This window comes from Rhodnius prolixus, unplaced genomic scaffold (assembly GCF_049639745.1).
Source record: "Rhodnius prolixus isolate KJV_2025 unplaced genomic scaffold, Rpr scaffold_3, whole genome shotgun sequence".
Lineage (NCBI taxonomy): Eukaryota > Metazoa > Arthropoda > Insecta > Hemiptera > Reduviidae > Rhodnius > Rhodnius prolixus.
In genome coordinates this window covers 7,554,689-7,577,830 of record NW_027411603.1, presented here as the reverse complement: position 1 = coordinate 7,577,830, position 23,142 = coordinate 7,554,689, and the positions used below count along the sequence as shown (strand labels likewise).

The 23,142-nt window shown below is 35.6% G+C and overlaps 1 protein-coding gene across 5 annotated transcripts in view; it reads left to right on the top strand.

Annotated features, from left to right (window-relative positions):
* Hs3st-A (Heparan sulfate 3-O sulfotransferase-A) overlaps positions 1–23,142 on the top strand; it is a 265,750-nt gene that overhangs the window by 229,577 nt on the left and 13,031 nt on the right. For all 5 annotated transcript variants that reach the window (XM_074126723.1, XM_074126724.1, XM_074126722.1 and 2 more), the window contains one exon: positions 15,777–15,993. In XM_074126723.1, coding sequence (XP_073982824.1) covers positions 15,781–15,993 — 213 coding nt within the window. In that variant the 5' untranslated portion in view covers positions 15,777–15,780. The remainder of the gene's footprint in view (positions 1–15,776; positions 15,994–23,142) is intronic.

Here is a 23,142-nt window from a genome sequence, read left to right as displayed (position 1 = left end):
TAATTCACCACTGGCAAGATCGGCGGATACTTTTTTGACTTAAAAATTGTTGCAATAGCCTAAATAATGGATGATTTCAATTGGCGGATGGGTGAGCGGGCGACGGGGGTTAAAGTTGTTGAATAATTTGTTGGATATGACGTCACCAATGTTAACAATGCATTCTTAACGAACACGATGGAGCATGCCTCGAATGAGGCGATCGATTCCTCTTTCGTCATTTCAGGTTTTGCTGAAGGTTAAGGGGCGTAACTGCTCTTCTATGTTGTTCGTTGATTTAGGGGTACGTCATCAGTATACCTCATTTATTATTTTTTTTAAATTGATTTCATTATTACGTCAAAATTTTGACCATAATTATTACAGCTGATCTAAACAAATAATTAATTAAATGTGGAGTGAGGCTTCCCAATGATGGCTTAAGAGATTTGATAGCTTTAATTAGATGTATTCACTGGAGCAAATCACGAAAGCACTGGTGTTTAAGACGTTTAGAAGGGTCCGTCAGGAATTTGTTCGGGAAAGGATTCGGAAGTGTAGATAAGGCGTTATGGAGTAATCACCAGCTAATTTTAATTTTCTCAGGGACTATTAAGTTCCAACTTCGGGACATTGGTAAGTGATTTCGGGGACTGCAACACCGAGGTACCGTGCTCCTTGAAGAGAACCATTAAAGCTGCGAGAGAGTGAGAGAGAGAGATTCCACTTAGTTCAGACCTTCATCAGACGGAGTAAGAAGATCTGTGGGGTATCCTGGGCGAAAAAAAGACGGCCAAGTAGACCAAGATTTGGAGAAAATAGTTGGATTTTTTTCCCCCTTATAGCTAAATGACAAAGAAATCAACGGTGATCTGTTGAGAGCTAAGCACTATGCGAATCTTCTACTCTACAAATACATAGCTCTACGCAATAAGTTGGATTTATAAGAAATATCGTGTATATAATGTTCACACGTTTTTTGCTTTGTCTTTCACGTTTGACAGTTTGCTTTCATATTCATGTAATATTGATGTTCATTCTGCTTTTCGTGACCTATCCATCCATCCATCCAGTCTTTTATACTTTATAGCACGATATTTTCATCCAAAAAAGTGTATATCACGGTAGAAGTTAAGGAACTGGGGCAAGTAGGACATAGTAAATTATAATGGTAATGTTATGGGTTGTATAAAATATTAACAAATCTATAATAAAATTGCTGAAATTTAAAAATAAATACATATTCAAGAAATAGAATACAGTTTATACCTATTAAATGCTATTTTTCCATCACGAACTAGTTTTTTAGAATTTATTATCTATCTTAGAGCAGGAAAATAAATAAATAAAATCTGGTTCAAAACTCTTGATACAATTTTTGAGATACAGTGGAACCTCTCAATAACGGACACTGGCGGGGGAAAGCAGAGTGGCCGCTGTTTGGAGGTGGTCGTTAGAAGGAGGTAGGCAAGTTTCATAATGAAAAAATATGGATTTTTTTTTCCAAACATCTATTTAAAAATTGTTTATTATTAATAGATTTAAAAACGTACATAATTGCATAATTATTTAGCTATAGAGTAGAGTAATCGCCTATTTTTACAGGCGGGGCTTACCAATTAGGTGTTGTGGACGGAGGCGACTAGCAAACATACTTTACTGTAAATTTCTTTTATTAACCATTAAATAAAATCCAAGGCCTAAGACTGGGAATCGAACCCAGTATCACAATACATATTAGCGTCGCAAGTCTCGCCTCTAACCGCTCGGCTACCGTGGCGCCTTTATGTCCAAGTGTACCTAGGTCGTCATATGGCTTAGCCATCAGCAAAAAAATATCAAGTTTGTCTAAAGACAAACTCGAAGCCCAATACAAAACTCAAACATTATTGCAGCTATATGATATGCATAAAGTTTTTCTTAATTATCCCAAAAAAATTATCAAAAAACTACATATTATTGACTTAATTAATAATTTTTATAATAATCGTCACATTTATTCATAACAATAATAATTTATGGTAAAATTATCATCATACTATCATCTATTGTTAAAATAAATAGAACAAACCTTTCGGCAAGTTGACGATGGCTCGATTTGGTTATTGCAAAATCTTCCAACACATTTATTTTCTCTTTTAGAGTTAACCATTTCTGTTTGAGAGACATATCGGACAAAAATAATATTGTTCTTCCAAAGTAATATTGAAAAATGATTAAAGATGTATGAGCTTCTGTAGGAAACTTTAGGAAAAACCAGAAAAACTTGAGAGGGGATAATTATTTTGATCACCGCGTCAAAACGAACTTTTAATAATAAGGTGGTCGTTGGTGGGAGGTGGAAACATTTAATCCGTTCCCCAAAATCAATGTCCGCCGGTCGCTATGTAGAGTGTCCGTTAGACGGAGGTTCTTTTCTATAGAAAGTGTATTATAGGGGTAAAACGGGGAAATCCAAAAACTGTCCGCAAATGAAGGTGGCCGCTATTGAGAGTGCCCCTTTATGAGTGGCTCGACTGTATATTTTTTTTTCGAATCCCTGAGTGTTAAAATGTCAGAGATCCCCTCCTCAAAAAAAAAATTTTGCAAAAGAAAAAAGAGGGGGTAAAAAATTTATGTGAATAAAAATAAATTATTGATCTACATCGTACAAGAGAGACACCCGTAGGGAGGGGCATTTCCGTTGAAATCTACAAATTGATTTCTCCGCATGGAAACAACAATTTTCCTGTAATATTGTGGGGGGGAGTGGGGTTAGGAAAATGGGGAAAAAGAAAATCCTTGTCTGTAGAATGATTTTTTTTAATTTAAAAAAGTTGTTTTTATCCCACTAAACGGAAATTAAAAAAAACAACAAAAAATACGTCACCCACACACACACATATATATTTTATTTTTCAATCAACAATCAAACAATGATAGAGAGGAGAAGAGTGTGTGAGAGAGAGGACGACAACTTTCTAAAAACTTGGTCTGATTGTGGAAATTCTAAAATCGGCGAAAAAAGAGAGGAAAACGTATTGTCACATACACTCGTCTAAAGTATAAATTGACAATTTCAACAGCACATTCACAATTTGGTAAAATATATTACTTTGACTGAAACTTGTTTTTAAGTTCAATAGATGAATTCAAATTTCGAATTAAATAAACCGGATATGGCTAAAAATACCAAACTATCTTCATTTAAAATCAAAAACTGTTTATTTCATTCATTTCCTTTTGTTTCATCACACAAATTGAAGAAAAAAAGAAAAGCCAATCCGTATAATCGATGTTTCTTGGTGCGTTGATACTCCACGAAATCGAATCTGGGAAAACTTAACTCGACTAGTACGAGTAGAAGGTATCGATCGTGCTTATTCTTTGATATCGAGCTTTTCTCCGGGAAAAATTCGTTTTTGAGGTCTCCATTGTGTGTGTTTAAGTTCGTGAGTTTGTCATTAAGACGCCAAGAAACGTCATATTTGGCGTCCAACGATTGTTATCGTCTGAAGAAGAAGACATAAATAGCAAACACAATTTATTACAACTTTTTAGATTAATTCTTTTGTTAAAGAATAAAATGACTAATCATGTAAAGGAAATGTAGCACAGGAAGGAAGTCAACATTAACGGATACCAAAGTTATGGATCATCCGGTGATGGATTGATGATAATACTAAACTGAGGCGCCACGGTAGCCGGGCGGTTAAGAGGCGAGACCTGTAAAGCTAATATGTATCGTGGTACTGGGTTCGATTCCCCGGACTTAGGCCTTGGATTTTATTTAATGGTAAAAAAAGAAATTTATAGTAAAGTATGTGTTTGCTAGTCGCCTCCGTCCACGACATCTAATTTGGTAGCTGGACGTAAAGCCCGCCTGAGAAATTAGGCAATTACTTTACTTCAACTTTCTAAACTATTCAGAATTACAGATATTATGGGCATGCCCAAAAAACAGGACGAACTGCTATAGTAACGCGTTGTACTTCTTACACGGTCACAGATTCCGGTTCGAGATCAACATCTGTTCTTCTAGCAGCATCGATGACTACAAACTTGCTCTACTGCTTAAAAACACTCTACATTCAGAGTACCTAAATTTATTGCAGGCATTATTCTAAGCTGATCTAAATTAGTCTAAGGGTAAGTGTTAGTGTTGTGGTTTTGAAATGTGGATTTGTAGTTCGGAGATCCCCAGTTCGAGTCCCGAATATTTGTTAGAATAGCAAGGTACATATGTGCTTCCGTTCACGTCCATGATATCTAATTGGGTAGTTAGACGTAAAAACCTTGAACTTAATATCCGATTACTTTACTTCTTTTTAAATCTAAGCACGGTTATCTTAGAATATAGACTAATTTATTATCTTAATCTAAGCTTATCAGCTGTACCTTAAGTATATCGTTAAGTTGCAAATCTAAAAAAACCTGTATCTCAATTCGCTTAGTGCTCTGAATCTACGCTGAGAGACCCGTGTTCCAGTCTAGTTTCCTTCCCTTACATTTTTGTCCTACTAGAAACCTTTTATGTGCTATGATGGCCGTCAGTTAAACAGGCTTTGCCCTAATCGTTGCAGGGCCCTTAATGATGGATAGTAATAATAAATAATGTACGATCATTCCCAGCAATCTGGTCACAAGATTAATCAGAGGGTTAAGAAAAAAAGAAGGGATAAGATAAGGAAAACATGAACTTTTAACAAAGTGACATTCATGTTAAAGAGAAGCATGTACTAACATGTGCTAACATGTAGTAACATGTAGGAAAATGTACCCAGATTTTTATTAAGCAATAAAGTGAGAGTAATGTTGAACCTTCCGATGGGTAATAAAGATCGAGTAAACATCTTGTTGACCTTTAATTAAGAAAACTATTTGGAGTCAACATTGTCTTACCAAAAAAATATATAAACATGTCTTCCACATTTAGGATAATAAAATTTAAAAAAAAAAAAACGATCTGGTGTGATTAATTTTTGAAACAACATTTAAGCTCGCTAGGGTATTAGCTGAGTCTTTTTTGGATCTCTGACGCAGAGATTCCGGGTTCGAATCCAGCTGCAGGCCCTTAGATCTTTTTCTCTTTCTAGAAGCTTTCTATTGCTCATTGTGTAGTGTTGTCTGTAAGGATAAAAAAAAAAAAACTTTCTTCCATATGTCCCGGGTTCGAATCCAGCTGCTGATCCTTAGATTTGCTCATCTCCTCATCAGCTCATTGTCCGGTGATCAAGGGAAAGTAATAATTGGACAACCTTCATCATTTGCTCATAAATTTAAAAAAATTATGCTAACAGTATGCTTCAAAATAGAGACAATTTAAGAAAAAGTGCTTCCTCATTTAAATAAGGCTGTTTCATTAATAGTCCTGCAGGAGCAGGTCGCACCCGAAGTACTCCCTAAGGAAATGTAGAACTCTTCCATTATCTCCGCAATCTACAGTAATCGCTCCACTTTTAGCCCTTTTTTCTGATGTCTACGCTTCTAAAACCTCGAATTATTATCTAGTACTTCTCTCAAAAAACCATTCCTCCTATATTCTGGATATTGATCCTTCACCAAATATTGGGAATGCCCTTTATATCGCACATGTTTGGTGTGAATAACTCGCCAATACCAACAGTGCTGGCAAGTAAGGATATAAAATAACAAATTACAGCAAAATATAAATAGTACGTATTAATATAATACAAATTGTCATCTTTGATTTTATTCCTCCTAGGACCCATCTTTATTGTATCCTTGATCGGTTTCGGACATTCATTTATCACCAGAGGTAGATTAACCAGTTTTCTGTAGAGATTTCTTATTAACTTGTGTTTCTGTCCCTCACTAAACTTGCTGCCTCTTATTTTATTATCATTTATCTTATTATTATTCTCTTATCTTTATCCGGACTTTGAATAATAAGAAAAAAAAACTGGTCTGACATACTCACAAGACTTTTTCTTGACAGATTTTAGGGCAAAGGGCGACAGGTTTGTGCTTCATTTCCTCTGGACAAACTGAAACCATTTGTAGTTAGCCTAGAAAATTATGGAAAACTCGGAAAAGACCAGTAGCTCATGCTCAGAATCGTACAATATTCTGAATTTGTTTTCTTAAGAGAAAAGTGCCTTACTTAAACCGTTCTTTTAGAAACCGGGACTTAAACGAAGTTCCCATGGGAATATTTCAAATGAAAGTGGGTTCACTTAGGAAAATGCATTAAAAATGATAAAATTATCCCAGTAAAGTGGCACTTGCGGTACAAGGAAATCATTTTTAAGGAAAATATCTTTTTCTAAGCTCAGTATGAGAGAGAATAGATGCAGGAATGGTGAAGTAAAGATTCAAGTTTTAATCCAAGTATATCTCTTGTTTCAATTAATTTCATTTTTTCTAACCAATACCAAAACCATGAAATAACTAAGGGACAAAGTTAAATAAGTCCCATGATATTGCAGAAAGTCCCAATAATACTCAGGAACAAATGCACAGTGATTAAACTCAGTTCCGTTCTTCTAGATTTAATTGCAATGTCATCTTCCCAGCTTAAACCAAAATAATGCGAACTGTATCCAACAATAAGAGACAAGCAGTTCGTATCTATAATTAGCTGACCTGGTTTTTTCAGCCAAACATCCAGGACTTATGTTCTGTATCCTTGCAGCAAAGTGTGTAGACGTTTTCCATTATTCGTGCTAGAGTTGCATTGCAAAATCTAAAGTGAATTGCATTTTTTTTTTTTCTCTCTCTGCTCAGGGATACCAACCTTTTTCTGGATCTCAGCTAGTTTTCCCCCATATCACAACCCTAACTGCAAGCCTCTTATCTCCAAGTACGGCATATCTAAGCTGCCCTATTTTCAACTTTAGAAATAAATTTCTGTTTATTTAGGCGTGTTCTTTATTTAACCAAATGCCATCTAGATTTCGTTGTCTTATTTTTCTACAGCTAATTATTTTTTTCTGCTCATTTCCTATCTTTTTATATCATGCCTTGTTGAATATTACTTTTATGAACTTATTTCCTGTATCGTTTTTTTCAAACAATTATTGTTGTATTAATAAAGAACTCCAGGAAATGTTAGTTTAGACTCTGTCAGTTTTAAGTCTCATTCTTCCGGAAAAAAGATACTTTCAGCAAATGTTGAGGAAATGATGAAGTTATGTGTTTTCTGTAATTTTCCTGAGCACAGTTTTCGATGGATCTTTACTTCATCATTCCTGTATCTATTCTCTCCCATACTGAGCTTGGGAAAAGTTATTTTCCTTAATAATTAACAGGTCTACTAATAAAACAAGGTATATGCCCTGCATTGGATTAAAATGAAAAGCCCAAGTTGGGAAGAAATTTAACATTTAAAAGGGTATCAACAGGACATGGTGTATGAATGTTCTATTTCCTAACATTTTTTTCCCTCCTAACTAAGTTTTAAAGTATTAAAATTTATCTTACAACAATAGTACTTACTTAAGTTTACTCTTTTATGAGCTAGCCATCGGATGGGGAACGTTAACACAGGGATAGATCCGTTGTTTAGAAGAACGAGACTGTTGCCTGCAGGGGTTCCCAGAGGAGCACTTGAGTAGGTTTATATTAAACTAGGGCACATTTAACCTCGCTATAAACCAATTGTCATTCCTCTCTATTATATCCTTAAAACATAATCTTTGTATTTATATTTAATATTAATACAAAACTGTATTAATATTAAAAACAAAACTTTGTAAATGCAGTAAGCGTAGATTTTTATTGTTCCTTTGTTCTATTTAAACAAATACATAAGTTTATGTACTTATTAGGTATCGTGAAAACTGTTGAATCAGAAAAATAATGTATCTAAAAAAAAAAAAATGTATTATGCTCTAGTTAAAGTACAGTGGGGATAATATTTTCTGACAGAGAGGTTACATTAACATAACTTACCCAATACGTAATCCCAGTCATGTATTCTCCCGGCTCTCCCTTCACCGCCTGAATACATAATATTACATTACTGTTTCGTTTTCACCATGTGATGTCCTCTCCAGTATAAGATTACTAGAGAGCACATAAAATGGTTCATTAAATCGATCTACTCGAGAGAAATGTGCACTTAATATTATTTGCACATAAAATTAGATTTATGGTTTCCATTAACTCCGTTAAGTACAGGATTTTCAAAGATAATTGTAGATTCTGCAGGATTAGTTAAGATTTTGTAATTTAAATTTCAGTTATGACTTTACAACGTCACATCCACGTCATCATTCCCCTTTTCTGACCGGATCCATCATCTTAGAGCTTTATTTATCATCAAAAATAAAGTTGACTTCCGCTTTTTACATTTTTCTGTTAAACACCAATCTTGTGTCTGAATGAGGTATACTACTCAGAGTGATTAGCAGTTAATAAAGCGATGCTTCTCAGCACGTGAAGCCTAATTTTGCTTCATTAACGGAACACAAAATAAAATACCGGTATTCCTAAGCTCTTTAAAGTAAATATACACTTCCTGTGTCCGTTTCCAGTATAATGTACGACATCACCACCTGTTAATAGTACTAATTAAATGCATAAATGAGGAATCCAAAATTGAAGATAACCCAAAATGATATTTGCCGAAGGAGGTTTCCATTTTTTTAATGATTATGTCGGAAATCGTTGGCCAACGGTTTCCGTTAACCTGGAGTATACATACCAAGGAGCGTTACATTTATCTGAAGCAATTTTTCTAAAGTGCTATTTTAGTTATTGTACGGTTCTAATGCCTGTTTGATTTTTTTAATATGAAATATAAATCACCAAGATTTGCGATTTCAATAAGTAATTTTTTTAAAGCAGTTGCCTAATAGTTTATTTTAATGCGGAAGTAAAAGATTTAAGCCTGTCAGCTGATGTGAAACTTTGTCACAACTTGCTTGATCTATTTAGACTAATTTCTAATCTGATTTAGACTAATTAGAGTAATAAAAATACATACGAACTGTATCATCTCAGGATACCTCTGCTGTCGTCTGCTACCTCGGGCTGTTCATCGATAAAAGACTAACATGGAAACCTCATACTGATTTAAGAGAGAACAGATGAACACACGATATAGACGGCTCAAAAGACTATTAGACAACAGATCACTGACTATCACTAAAGAACAGTCTCTTGTACAACACTTGAACCAAATTGGACCTACGGAATCGAACTATGGGGTCATTGCTAAAGTGGTCCAACCTGCTAAGAATCCAAACCTTGCTATCACAAATCCTCGCTCATCATCATCGTCATCGCTCCCCTTCTGAGTATCCAACCTAACCATTCATAGTGACTCCAATATTCCTTTCTTCCCCGTTGTAATCTCAATCAACTACCAGAGATTCGTCATAAACCTTACCTGTACATCCGAATCCCTTGTCGCTTGTCTCGCCTCTCTTACCCCGAACAATTCAATTGATAATCCTCCTAGACGTCTTAAATCTGATTAAAGCTATTCAATTTCCTCTGTTGATACTGGTTGAGTAGTTTCTTCCCTCAATAATGTTGTTCAGAACAGCTGTATTATGACAAAATTTTGACATTGTCATTATCAAATAATTTTTTTTAAAATAATAAAAAAAGACTAATTCGCTTATGAACAGTTATTCCTCTCGCTACAGACAATAAGCTCCTCTGCGGAACGTGAGCTGTGGAGGTTCCTGAAAGAAGAAAGACTTGGTAGCACGCGTAGAATTAAAAAAACGGAACTTCCGGCTTGCTAGTCCACCGCGCTACTAATTGAGGAGGCTAATCACATTCCTTTGATTGTTCTTTTCAGGAAAGTTTTATATATATAACCCTTATACAACTGTCCTACCGGACAGTTTTAATATATATATATATATATATATGTATAACCATGTATATACTCGTACTACTATTAGATAGATTTAAAATACAATACATATAGTTAAAAGTAATCTCAGAAGTTTAGAAACTTTAGTACTATTGACAACAATATTAAAGGAAGTCTATTTTATTAAGTTATTAATGTCTGTCTGAATGTTTTCTGCAGCCGAGCGGTTGAGGCTAAGAGTGGGGGAAGGAAGTAGGGCATAGTTTTATGCTAGTTCAGCAAACTGTGGCATTAACTTTGTTCTAGGAGGGGTGGTGGGGTCTGACATTTTGTAGTCAATTTTTTTTTTTTTTTTTTAATGTATTCCCATACATAAATATTATTATTTATGGTTTAAATTAAATCTAATAACTTTTACTATAATTTATGAGGTCATATATTTATTTAAAATATAAATACCGACTTATTTATGAATACATTTTTTATGGATTTAGTAGTTATATAATTCAGCCAAAGTTTATAATAGTGAAATCTATAATAGAGGGCAAAGTTTATAGTCAGCTTAAAAAAAAAAAATTAAATTTTCAGTTTTCCTGATAGTAGCTTAGAGGAGTTTTCTTGATCTTCTAAACAGAAATTTCCATTAATTAATTTAATAGCTCTAATTCACTTTGGGGGGGAAGGAAGTGGAATTGTATCATTTCCCTTAAAAAAAAAAATGCGAATAATCTATGTTAATCATTAAATCATCATAAGCAGCTGATGAATTATAAAACAATCATTTATTTGATGTTATACTGATGATTTAGGGGAGCACATGATTGATAACAATTATTTTTTCAATTTTCCAGAATTGAATTGGGTTAATTATAATTTTTTGAATAAATAGTAGCATATTTTATTCTAGAAATTAAATGTGTTTAATTTTTTTTGGCGTTTATTTGTGGTACAATCAGCGCGTTGTCGCTATAAGTAACAGTGTTACAATAGAGTAGTAAATGATAAGGAAACGACTGGAGAAGTTATCCAGTGATAACACTCCAAAACATTAGACTGTTAGGACCACTCTCTTCACTCGAGAGGAGATCACGAGGCCGCACTGTCCCTTAAGGCGTCTTATCAGGAAGAGTTCTAGAAGAAAGATTTTTAGCTAGAGGATTTATATGAGATTACAGGCTGAAGTGGAGTTTTCTGTATCGTGTTTTCAGTGACTTGTGCGATAAAAGGAATGGTTAAGGTCAGTGTGTATAGTCCAGGTTGGGAGACATAAAATGGAGCGTTTTATAGTTCGAAGTACATATTTTAGACTGAAGAGATTGAATCCTTTGGAGATCGGAGCGTTTGGTTGAACCCCACAGTTCTATTCCATACACCCAGATTGGTTTCAAAATAGAAGTATAAATCAGTCTTTTGTTGTCCAGAGAAAGAGTTTTGATTTATCGTCTAAAAGTCTTTTAAGTAGCCGATAGAGTCTATTTAATTCTGTTCTTTCAAGTCTAGTGTGGGGGTTCCAAGAAAGTCTTCGGGTCTAAGTAAAGCCCAAGGTAGCCGGGCAACGTTCACTACTGGTAGAGGTGTTAGGTTATAGAAGACGGAGGAAGAGTAATGCGACGAAGAATGAAGGTTATGTTTTGAGACTTGGTTTCATTAAGCTTAATAATGAACCACACAGCTCTATTCCATACGCCCAGATGGGTTTCAAAATAGAAGTATAAATCAGTCTTTTGTTGTCCAGAGAGAGTTTTGAACTATCGTCTAAGAGTTTTTTAAGTAGTCGATAGCGTATTTTTAGTTCTGTTCTTTCAAGTCTAGTGTGGGGGTTCCAAGAAAGTCTTCGGGTCTAAGTAAAGCCCAAGGTAGCCGGGCAACGTTCACTACTGGTAGAGGTGTTAGGTTATAGAAGACTGGAGGAAGAGTAATGCGACGAAGAGTGAAGGTGATGTTTTGCGACTTGCTTTCATTAATCTCTTGAACCATTGTTCTAATGAGGAGAGATGTGGCTGTTAAAAAATAAAAATTAAAAAAAAATCTAGAACATAAAAGTAGAAAGATAGTGAAAATTATAATTGGTATAGAGTGGATATAGTTCTAGGAGTGATAGTTTTCTTTTTGAGCCCTTACACTATAATGTTACCCCCTCTACATATGAGTTTCTTTTAAATTATTAAAGTAAGTTGCAAAATTTAGTAAATTAAGTTCCAGGGGTCTCAATCATGCTGCGCCTCTTAGCGCCAAGGAATTATACATGAGCAGTATCATGGCGTGACCTAATTAAATTAGGCTAACTAATGATTGATGAGCCTAAAATAAAGCCTCAGCCCAACACCAACACAGGCACAAGCGTGCACTATTACTCTTACTAAAATCTCATAAATATTAATTTATAGTTTGTTTTTCTTTAAGTTTATTTAAATTAATTGTATATTTTTCTCAAGTTTCCCATAAATATTCTATGAGAAAGAGTTCAGATTTTTTACTTTCTATTACAGTAGTAAGAGATAGTTTCATGATCGAGTTGAATTTTTGCGGTGTTTTAGTGTGAGTGTGTTTATGTGTCTGGATGAGGAATGTGTTAGTAAACTATTTCGAAAAAGAGCACTGAAATCACTGAAGCTGTGGCACCAAATGACGCGCTTTAGAAAATCAAAAACGGAAACTCTAACATAGTATTGTCGATTATTTATAATTATAACACTAAGTTTTCAGGCTTTAAATCTGTCCACCGGAAGTACTCTTTTACCGAAGTTATTTTTCTTTTCTTTTTTCTTGAAGTCTTCCGACTTACTTAATACTCGGATTTCCGCTCTATGGAATTCCGTCAGATCACCTTCAAAACTCTGTCTATTCCACGAGTCTCCTCCAACCTCTCTCAAACCTCGTCCAGATTTCCTCCTCTCATCTCTTTGCCAGACTTCCCCTCTTCCTCTGTTCCTCAAAGAGGGCTCCCACTTCCTTACATCTTCCCGGGGGGAGGGGGTGGATCCTCCTAAGGTGTCCATACCACCATTTAAGCTTTCTCTTCATCAATTTTTTCCCTTATTGTTTCCCCTAGACTCCAATCTCATTCTCTTGCGTTCTCATTTCTTATCCTATCCCCACCTGGTACTCTGAATACATCGCCTACCTTCATATCCACTACCTTCACCCTAACACAAACCCTCCTTGTGATAGTCCATTCTTTTTGTCCCGTATCTAATCATAAAGTATCCTTCAAACTTGATGTATTAACGTATAAAGGGAGGGGATAGCGCATTGGATCCCCACGCGGAGGTCCCGGGTACGAATCCCCAGCTGCTGACCCTTAGATTTTCTCTTCCTAGAAGCTTCTTACAGCTCACTGTTGTCTGTAACGAGAGAACACTGTGCGGAGGCCGACAGTCCACTGGAAAAAGCTCCGGGCGCCAATAACCTTAGATGTTGACGCGCCTTAAATCATTAAAATAATAATTTGTCTGGAAACCATTTTTTCCCCAGGATTGATTTTAGGTAAGCATTTTGCCTGAAATCACCTTATCCAATATTAGTACGATTTGTCCAAAAGCTTCTCCAAATTATTGCTCCTAATTGTGTACATAAAACAAATTTAAAATTTCAACTTTTTCCCCAATAAAAGATATAAATAAATTTTTTAATATATAATTTTTCTGAGTAACGTTTACATAATGTACTCAGCAGTAAATTTCTAACCGATTGTAATAACCACCTTTTATTAATATTAAATTAAATAAATTTTAATTTAATATTAATATTTAATTAATTCAAGTTTCTAAGAGGAAGAGAGAATTAATTATTTTCGTAGCATCAATTATGGTGCCTCTTTGTGAAAGTTAAGAGAACTCAAAATTCACTACGAAGTCTGTATTTTAAGCAAATTTGTCTTTAAAAAACAGTACTCTAAGATTTACTTTCAAGAGAAACTCAGTCTTGTTGTTGGACAAAACTTTTATCTCAATAAATAAATTATTTGGCAAGTTCACTTTTCTAAAAGTCCAGCTTTGCTAGGCTCCAGAGTTAGCTCACTTTTTGATCCATTAATGGACGCTGATTTAGTCTTAGTAGTAAAGTTGGAGTTGGTGCTTGTTATCATTAAATTTCGTCATCTGTTTTAAGTAAATCAGTTGCCAAAAAAGAGGGAGGGGGAAATCTCACCGGAAGAAGTAAAGTTACAAGCCCCGGAAAATTGTTTATTTTCACGAAATAAGTTGTAAATTATTTCAGTTTGGGAAACAATTTCAATTGAATTGCATTGAACAAGGATAGACTGATAAAAGAATTTTATGTTCTGTTGCGTCATTTTCACTCCTACCTGACATGTCGAAGGTTACCACAAGTCACGACTTCATGAGGTAGTCAAGCTTCAGTGGTTTAAGTTTACCAACGGGATCACAATTACTTCAGTGAAGAGTTCTCGTTTTGGGTTTATTTTCTTTTTATTGTCAATAACGAAAGGATGGCAGATGAGTTGGTGAACAGATTCAGGGATGGAAGGAGCAATTCTGGATTGGGCACAAAGCATTGTTATAGCAGGTATTAATTTAGGGAAAGGAGTTACTCAAAGACATTGAGTTAGGACATCGCTGGTCTTCTGTACAAGGTAGATATCAGAAGACCAGTTTTGATACTTACTTAAGATCAGTTCCTTGTTCCAACCTCATGTTACAAGAAGCTGTAAGTGAAGTAATGCCTATTTTTTTTCAGGCCAGGCTTTACATCCAACTATCACAAATTAGGTGTCGTGGACGGAGGTGACTAGCAAACATTAGATTAGATTATCGGGGGTAGGAACTATGCCCCACGGCACCGCTGCCAAAATAGACTTATTGTGCCATCCCCTTTGGATCTAGTAGATGAAACCTCCCCCAACTAAAGAGGTGGAGGACTTTCCCTACTAGTTCTTTTTGCTCTACTATCTCCTTTGGTCTCCAAAGATCCAAAGGTTTCATAGCGCAATTGAACAGTCAGTGAGAGGCCGTTTCCTCCTCATCCTGACACAATCTGCACTACTGTTCCGAGCTAATAAGCCCCCACATAGTACAGATGACTATACCCTATGTGTAGTGTAGTATTGGGGTAACAGTATATGTTGCTCATGTTCATGTTGTTAGGCTGGTATACCCGCAGGGACGCCAAGTACCCTGAAGAAGTGTGGCTAATCCACTTCTCCCTATGGGGATTAGCAAACATACTTTACTACTAAATTCTAATATTACCCATTAAATAAAAATCCAAGACCTAGACCTGGAATCGAACCCAGAACCACAAAACAGAATCTGTACATCTAAATACTGCAAAGCATCAGATAGAAATTTTGTCTTAGACATCTGCAGCATTCGTTTTAAATGTTCATGTATGCAATGTAATGAATTGCACTTGTTATGTTCCCCCTAATCAACCAGCAGGAGCTGCATCCATCATCTTCAGCAAGCCTGCGATGAGATACTCCAAGAAAACATCGATATTTGATTCGGAGCCTGCCCCGATTTGTTTGGTACTTTAGTAACTAATGCTTCATTAAACTGTCTTAATTATTTCTCCTACTGAAACTATTGAACAAAATAAACTGGGATTTTAAAAAAAAAATCATCTATTTGGTTACAATCAACGCATTTTGCGTTAAAAGCAACAATGATACTAAAACAATACAATGAAACAATAAAAAACATTCGCACATATCAGAGTGGAGAAGTTACCCAGCGGTAACACTCCAAAAACATTCTACATTCTACTGACTCTCTTCATCAGAGAGGAGATCGCGAGGCCACTGTTTTTTAAGACGTCTAGAAGTGTTCTTGAAGATATATGTTGTACAAGTGGATTGTGATGTGATTGAAGGTTAAGATGGAATTTTCTGTGTCGTGTTTTTGCAACTTGTGTTGCACGAAAGGAATGTTCAAGTCTGTGTGATTGGTGGGAAAAATTTAAGCTTCTACTTTACACTTTTAGAAGGGTTCAAAAATTTATTCTTTTCAGTGCTCAGTTTTCTTAACAGATTTCATTGAAGTTAATTTTCTTTTTCTGCCTTCAGGGGCATGATGTCCAGTGATTGGAGGCGAGTTGCCGTAATAGCGGTGGCACTCCTTGTTCTGGTACTTCTGCTTCATCTAACCTTCTACGAATCGGCTCTGGCTCTACGCTCCTCGGTGGCGCCTCCTACACAAGTGGATCAGTACACAAAACGCTTGTCTTCCCAGCCGCCTCCAATCAAGATACATTTTCCTAGGACTAGTCGCCGTCTTCCACAGGTAACCTGTTGATATATAATATATTCTTAGACTTATAAAATCTTGATTCTCAAAGTACTTTTGAGGGTTGCCTAAGTTGGAGGGCTCTTCCTTAAAAATCAATATGGCTAAATAGAATACCAAACAATAACAATAGTTGTTTATATATAGCAACAGCTGTTTATTGTACAATTGTGTGGAAAGTTTGCCTTTCACGCACTACATCATCTGATGGTTGCCCACACAGTGAATTGAGTGGGTGTTGGACGATGATGAAGGGTACACACTGCCCTCAAGTGTTCAAATATTAAATTTCCTCTCCAATCCTTTTTAATAATAAAAAATAATTAATAATAATAAACTCTAAATATAATATTAAAAGGTTACCAGCTGTGAAGTTACTAAACTAAAATAACAGTATTAATTGTGAATTTAAAAAAACAAGACTTGTTTTTCGTTTCTGGACGTTTTAATGTGTGCGTAAGGTTTTCGAATTACAAAGTTAGAGTTGAGGGCGCGAGATTAAGCAGAAAACGTTGGATTATAAATCCTAAATTGGAGACTTCCACTTTACTTAGAAAGCATGCTAACTTAGTTCGCCACCTTGGAATTGTACATCGACAAACGACCAACTTGGAACCCACACACTAGACCAAAAAAAGACTTGAACTCCACCGGCGGAACCGAAATTACTGTTGCGACCAATTTGGTAGTCAATCAAAGCTACTAATATGTACAACAGCGTACTCAAATCGATCTGGACTTAACGAACTTGAACTTTGGGGGTAGTTCAACCAATCTTTTAAGTTCTTCAAAAAAAAAAAGAAGAAGAAGAAGTGTAATCCTTTCATTAAAAAATGAATTCTCCATTTTATGTCTCTAACAGCATCCTCCACAATGACCTCAAGATCTCAAATGTAACTGAAAAAAATCCAAAGCTAAATATAGAAAATTCTTCGACTTTCTTCCCTTTACTGCACAAATCCTCTTGTTCAAAACCTTGCCTCCACCACCAGACGATTCCAGATCCAGATCCAGATCGTCTTCCACGTCGATTTAAACGCTGTTGGTCTCGTGATCATCTCCAGTAATCTAAGAAACTTTAGTTGCCTGTGGGTAGCTTCTCTCCTCCAGCTGATCTTGTCATGAAGATTTCTTACTTCGTATTGCATTTTTATTTTTTGTTGATTGTGAATAGCTAATCAATTATAAAAAATCAAAAATCAATTAAACAACTGATTCTCCTGAATGATTACATTTTTTATTTACGCATATAATATACGTGGTGTACACGGAGGAGTGGTCGATACTTTGGGAGGTGATTCAGCAGCTCAAATGCAACAAAAAATATTCTATTCACTTTGGCCCGATTCTCTATAGTGACCAAGATATTTGCATTTTTAACTTTTCCGTCGATATTCGCGTTTTTCGCCATAAAAACGGCCGTAACTTTTCTATCCTTTATCCTACAACAAATCTGCTTATTCCAAACGAAAGAGCATTAAATTTCCTATAAATCTGCTTAATACCGAGCTTCAAAACGTTTCTTATAATAATTAAATTTTTACTTTAATGTCTAAAAAATTCGTTCTAGATGATTTTTGTTAAAATTGTCTACTGCATTTTCTCAATGGTTAATGAATCAAGGAATCACATAATTTCAGAAAAAATTGCGCATTTATTGAGCTTCAAGATCATATGGATTTTTTTGGTTTTTAATAAAACCCTACCCCGAACGGAGGGGTGTAAATGCAGAAAACTGGGATTTTGCGAACTGACTTTTCATTACTAATTTACTCTAATATCAATTTTTACCATTTTAGTAACCATTTTAGTTTAGAACAATTATTATTTTGTAAAACGGAAGTAAAAAATAAAGTGGCAATAAAACTCAGAAGTGAAAAAGTACAATAGGCAGGTGCCTAGTTAAAATTGCTACAAAAATCGTTCGAACTATTCAAACAAGGAAGTGGGAAAGAATTGTAGCAAATTTTTAGTTTCTTGACTACAATGGTTTGTGCAACATATTTTAACGACAAAATGGAGATTTTTTTTCATCGAAGTTAATTAATAATAAGTCAAAACTAATCAATTTTTGGAGAAGGAACAAAAAGAAAATAACCATTTTATTTTTGAATTATTATTAATTACCTTTGATGAAAAAAACCTCCATTATGTCATTAAAATAAGTTGCACCAACAATTGTAGTCAACTACTGCGTTTTATTGCTACTTTATTTTTTACTTCCGTTTTATTAAATAATAATTGTGAAAAACTAAAATGGTTACATTTTTTTTTGTTCCTTCTCCAAAAATTGACATTTGAGTAAATTAGTAGTGAAAAGTCGGTTACGCAAATCCCAGTTTTCTGCATTTACACCCCTCTGTTTGGGGTAGGGTTTTATTAAATACAAAAACATCCATATGGTCTTGAAGCTCAATAAATGCGCAACTTTTTCTCAAATTATGTGACTCCTTGATTCATTAACCATTGAGAAAATGCAGTAGAAAATTTTAACAAAAATCATCTAGAACGAATTTTTTAGACATTAAAGTAAAAATTTAATTATTATAAGAAACGTTTTGAAGCTCGGTATTGAGCAGATTTATAGGAAATTTAATGCTCTTTCGTTTGGAATAAGCAGATTTGTTGTAGGATAAAGGATAGAAAAGTTACGGCCGTTTTTATGGTGAAAAACGCGAGTATGGCCGGAAAAGTTAAAAATGCAAATATCTTGGACACTGTTGAGAATCGGGCCAAAGTGAAGAGAATATTTTTTGTTGCATTTGAGCTGCTGAATCGCCTCCCGAAGTTTCGGCCACTCCCTCCACATACACCCTGTATAATAACGTTATAATATTTTAATTTGTTTTATTAATTTAAATTTTGAAGCTAAAAAAAATTATGAGAACGATTCCAATATAATTAATTTATTAATTCTGATAAAAACATATTACGGATTTTTAGTAATCCATTAAATCCGTAGTCATTTTTTGTCGTAAACCGTGAATTACTCTAAAACAAAACTTTAGCGGAGTACCAAACACCCCTCGTACCCATAATGGTGGCCTAAACCATGAAATAACCTTACGTAGTCAAAGAATAACAGTGCTTTGATCAACAAATGTGCAGGTTATATTGTTTCTCATACTAATTTAAACTTTCATTGGCTAACTTAAGTGAAAAGTCCGTGAAAGCTCTAACTGATAACTCTGCTTATAACTGTGCTAATCATGGAAATTATGCTAATCATTGACTCGTATAATAATATTATACAAATTTAAGTGGTATTAATTTCAGTTGGATAATTTTGAATGCATTTATCGCGCGTAAATCTGAATAAAACGGAGCCATTTACTTGAAGCGAATGTGATTCACTGTGTTCTGTTGTATGCAGATTTGCCTCTTAATTAAAACTTTTTGACGGCGGGAAGAGGGGATGGCCAAGCATTGGAACGGCTCCCGGATAAAAGGTTTATAAAGGAATTAGACTGTGGCGGGGGGAGAGAACACGAAGAGATCAATCAAGTCCCAAGAGTTTGTGTTTCAGGAGATGTGACGTGGTATGGTCAGTCATTTTCCCCAAATATAGAAACGACTGCGTACTGTGGGTTAGAATTGTGTGATGATGGTTACAGAGCTGAAATGGGTTCTCCTCTACCTCTAGGATTGGCGGGGATGCCCTGTACGCGAAATTCCAGGGTGAACACTCCAGGAAATATCTTTTATTTTATCCAACTTAGCAGTTTTATTTGAATCCCTCAACAATTTCATGGCCCAAATTTAAATTTAAGCGCAATTTTTTTTTAAATTTTTCTTTAAAAAAAAAAACAACACTTTTACCAGTCCCAGGTGACCTCCGATGTAAACTCGTTTTAGAAAACAGAAAAAACGTCATTAATGTGTCTGCAATAGTTAGCACCAAATTCAAGCTGTCTTCTACAGCTGAAAATGTGTGGTTAGATCCTCAGTGCTGGACGATATTCTGTTGATTTTGTCTGTCTTAGCACGCATACTTATTCTTGACAGAGTTTCGGAGCTTCACGCACCATCAGAAGAAGTATACTTAATCAGTTTGGTGTAGAGATTTCGACTTCACTTATGTTTCTGTCTTACACTATACTTGCACTCGTCTTCAGGTGTAGTGCGATACAAAAACTCAAAGTGAAGTCAAAATCTCTTCACCAAACTGAGCTAATCTGATCAACTCATCTCAACTGTGGCACTACGGCCCGTGTAGGATCTTGGCCTCCGCCAGTACCTGACCCCAAGCCTCTCTATCCAAAGCCTTCCTTCTCCACCTGTCTTACATTCAGCTCCCGGAGATTCTCTTCCACATCACACATCCAACGCAGCCTAGGTCTCCCTCTCGGTCTACTGCCTCCAGGGTGACCCTCCAGCGCTCTTCGTGGTGCTCTCTTCACTCTCCATCCTCAGCACATGTCCCACCCAACGCAACCTTCCCTGCTTGACGACGGACACTAAATCCTCTTCCCCAATCTAATGGTGGATGTAAAAAAAAAAAAAAACTACTTCTTACTTCGGACACCTCAAAAGGCGTGAATTTTAAGTAGAAAAAACCTACCCGACTACAATACTTATTCCTTGTGAGGTGTAACAAGAATGTAGAAGAAAAAAGTTTAGGTCTTTTAAATATTTCTAGATACTAGGGAGTGTAAATAGGGTCTTACCTTTAAGTAAAGCATAATATGTAATTTCATATAAACTTGGATAGAATATGGTAGAGGAGATGCAATATTGTAGAATCAGTTACTTAGTATGTGAGAAAATGTACTTATGTTAGAAAGTACTCAACTTAGTTGGGTATGTGAGAGAGCCAGGTACCATCGTCACCTTAAGAGAACCGCGTCTACAGAGAGGCGGAGAGGCGGGTACTTCAGGCTCTGAAACCACTTTAAACACACGAGTTAGGTAAAGAAGTTATGGAGTGTACTCGTATATGATGTGCAGAGCTGTGCTCCTAACAACACACGATATAAGGACAACCGGCACTTTGGCTCTTTGCCTTTTAAGTATTGCTTTTTCCTTACCTCATTGAGCGGCCCCCTACAGACAATCTCTTGTCATACGAGTTTATTATCTTTACAAAAAAATTATTATTATTATTGCATATGGCATATTTATTGTGCTATATCGTGGTACAGCAATTTTGTTGCGAAAAAATGGTTGAAACCAAATTTACTACACGTAAATACCCGGTTTAAGAAAAACTTTCAAACAGCTAAAAGTAGCAGGTAGCTGAAACTTGAATGTTTTGACTTAGCAATTGAAGTTTTTTAACCGGAAATGGTACTTTAGATAATAGATTTTTCATTATTTTGATATTCATCCTGAAAATGACTGCTAACTTATACATCGCATACAAGTCAGTTTGGTACTACACACGTTGCGTTTTTAGAAAACTTCATTTTAAGGGCTTTTCAGATGAGATGGTGATCAGGTTTCACCTTTCTAAAATGTCATTTTAGTATCATGTACTATCGTATCTTATTAGTTAATCGTAAGTATTAGATTAACCAAATTCTGAAATTAAAGAAAACACTATACCAGAAGATTTATAAACGTTTGAAATTTCAACGAATTTGAAAACCTTCAAAATTTAACGTTCAATGTCTCGTTAAATATTAACTCTAGAACATTGCAATTTATACCAGTTATACCAGCTAACTTTTATAGACTCTTTCGTGGCAATAAAGACATAGATGCAAGATGTCCTGTACTGAGATAAAACCTCCTTCAGCAGAAAGAAAAAAAAGTCCCAGCTAGAACTCAAAGATATGATGCTGCAGACATTAAAATTCAGCTCTACCTGAAACATTTCATTTCTTGAATTGGGATGGGAGACAAGATAGGCGTACAAGAAAGACTAATCAAGAACAAGGAAGGAACAAACCAAGGGGCAGGAGGGGGAAATACAAATTATGCCTCGCAGCCACGTTTCACGTACGGCTGAAGAGTTTTTGGAAGAATGTCTTCTAATTTTTGGGGTGAATGGGATGGAATTTGTTCTCCGAGATGCTGCGTAAAAAAAAGAATTCTCCATCACCTGAGGATGTGGTGTGGAGAAAGAATGCTGGGCAGAGAGATGAGATACCATTTACACGATTTATTGCTGGCAGTTTTTTTTTTTTTTTGTTCTCTTGTGACGTACCATTTCCTGTTCTGTCTTACAGCATTCCAGATTTTAACGCCCCGGATATGTGGAATCAATTTTGCCTTGCAGGATGTAGCTGTAACAATTATTTTCTTGTAAAAGGAAAGGTTTTGCTTGTAGATTTCCGTTTTTGTGCATCCGCTAAGTATTAGCACTGAAGTTTTTTTTTGGTCAAAGTGGTCTGCAATGTTGCAAGCATGTTCGCAAGATGTGATCACGAAACTAAGTAAAAAAAAAAAAAATCGCAGAATTTCTTGGTTTCGAACCATCAGAAACCCTCTCGCAGTCAGCTGATGGTAGTGTAAGAAGGAAACATAATGAAATCGAAATCAACACAGCAAAATGATTATTAATTTACCTCTGATGATGTAGGAAAGTCCTGAACTGGTCAGGGATGCAATAAACGTGCATGCTACGACAGGATAAAATCAAAGATATTACCCAGAACTGCCAACCTAACCACACTTTGACCAAAGACTAAAAGTTCTGTTCAGAATTGATTCTCGCTTTTCCAAAACTAAGTTTAAATCTTTTAATGAATCGAAATTGTTCTACATTTTCTCCAGTTATAATTGCAATTGAAATTTCTTTTATCCATAAGACTTGAAGTGCGTATATTAGGTAGCAGCCAAGTGTTTGAGTAAGTTCTGCAGTAGGCATGTATGTTTATAAATAGGAAGTTAGTTTGAAGGGTTGGTAACAATGTTGCGGAGAACTGAGACTGCCAACGCCCTTAGGGATGTTGAATGAATCATGTATTTTGGTGTAGTGGTAGAACTGCGAAACTGACAGCCATTTCCTTCACTTCTTACAACACACTGAACACTGCTTATCGAGTGTGTGTGTGTGTGTGTGTGTGTTTGTGTAGGTGGGGTGAATGTGATGGATTAGCCCCTGAGGCGATCACACTACTCCTCCATCAACAGTAGTACCAACTTCAACCTGCCCTATATATATGTATATATATACTCGAAACTCGGGAACATTTATTTTGA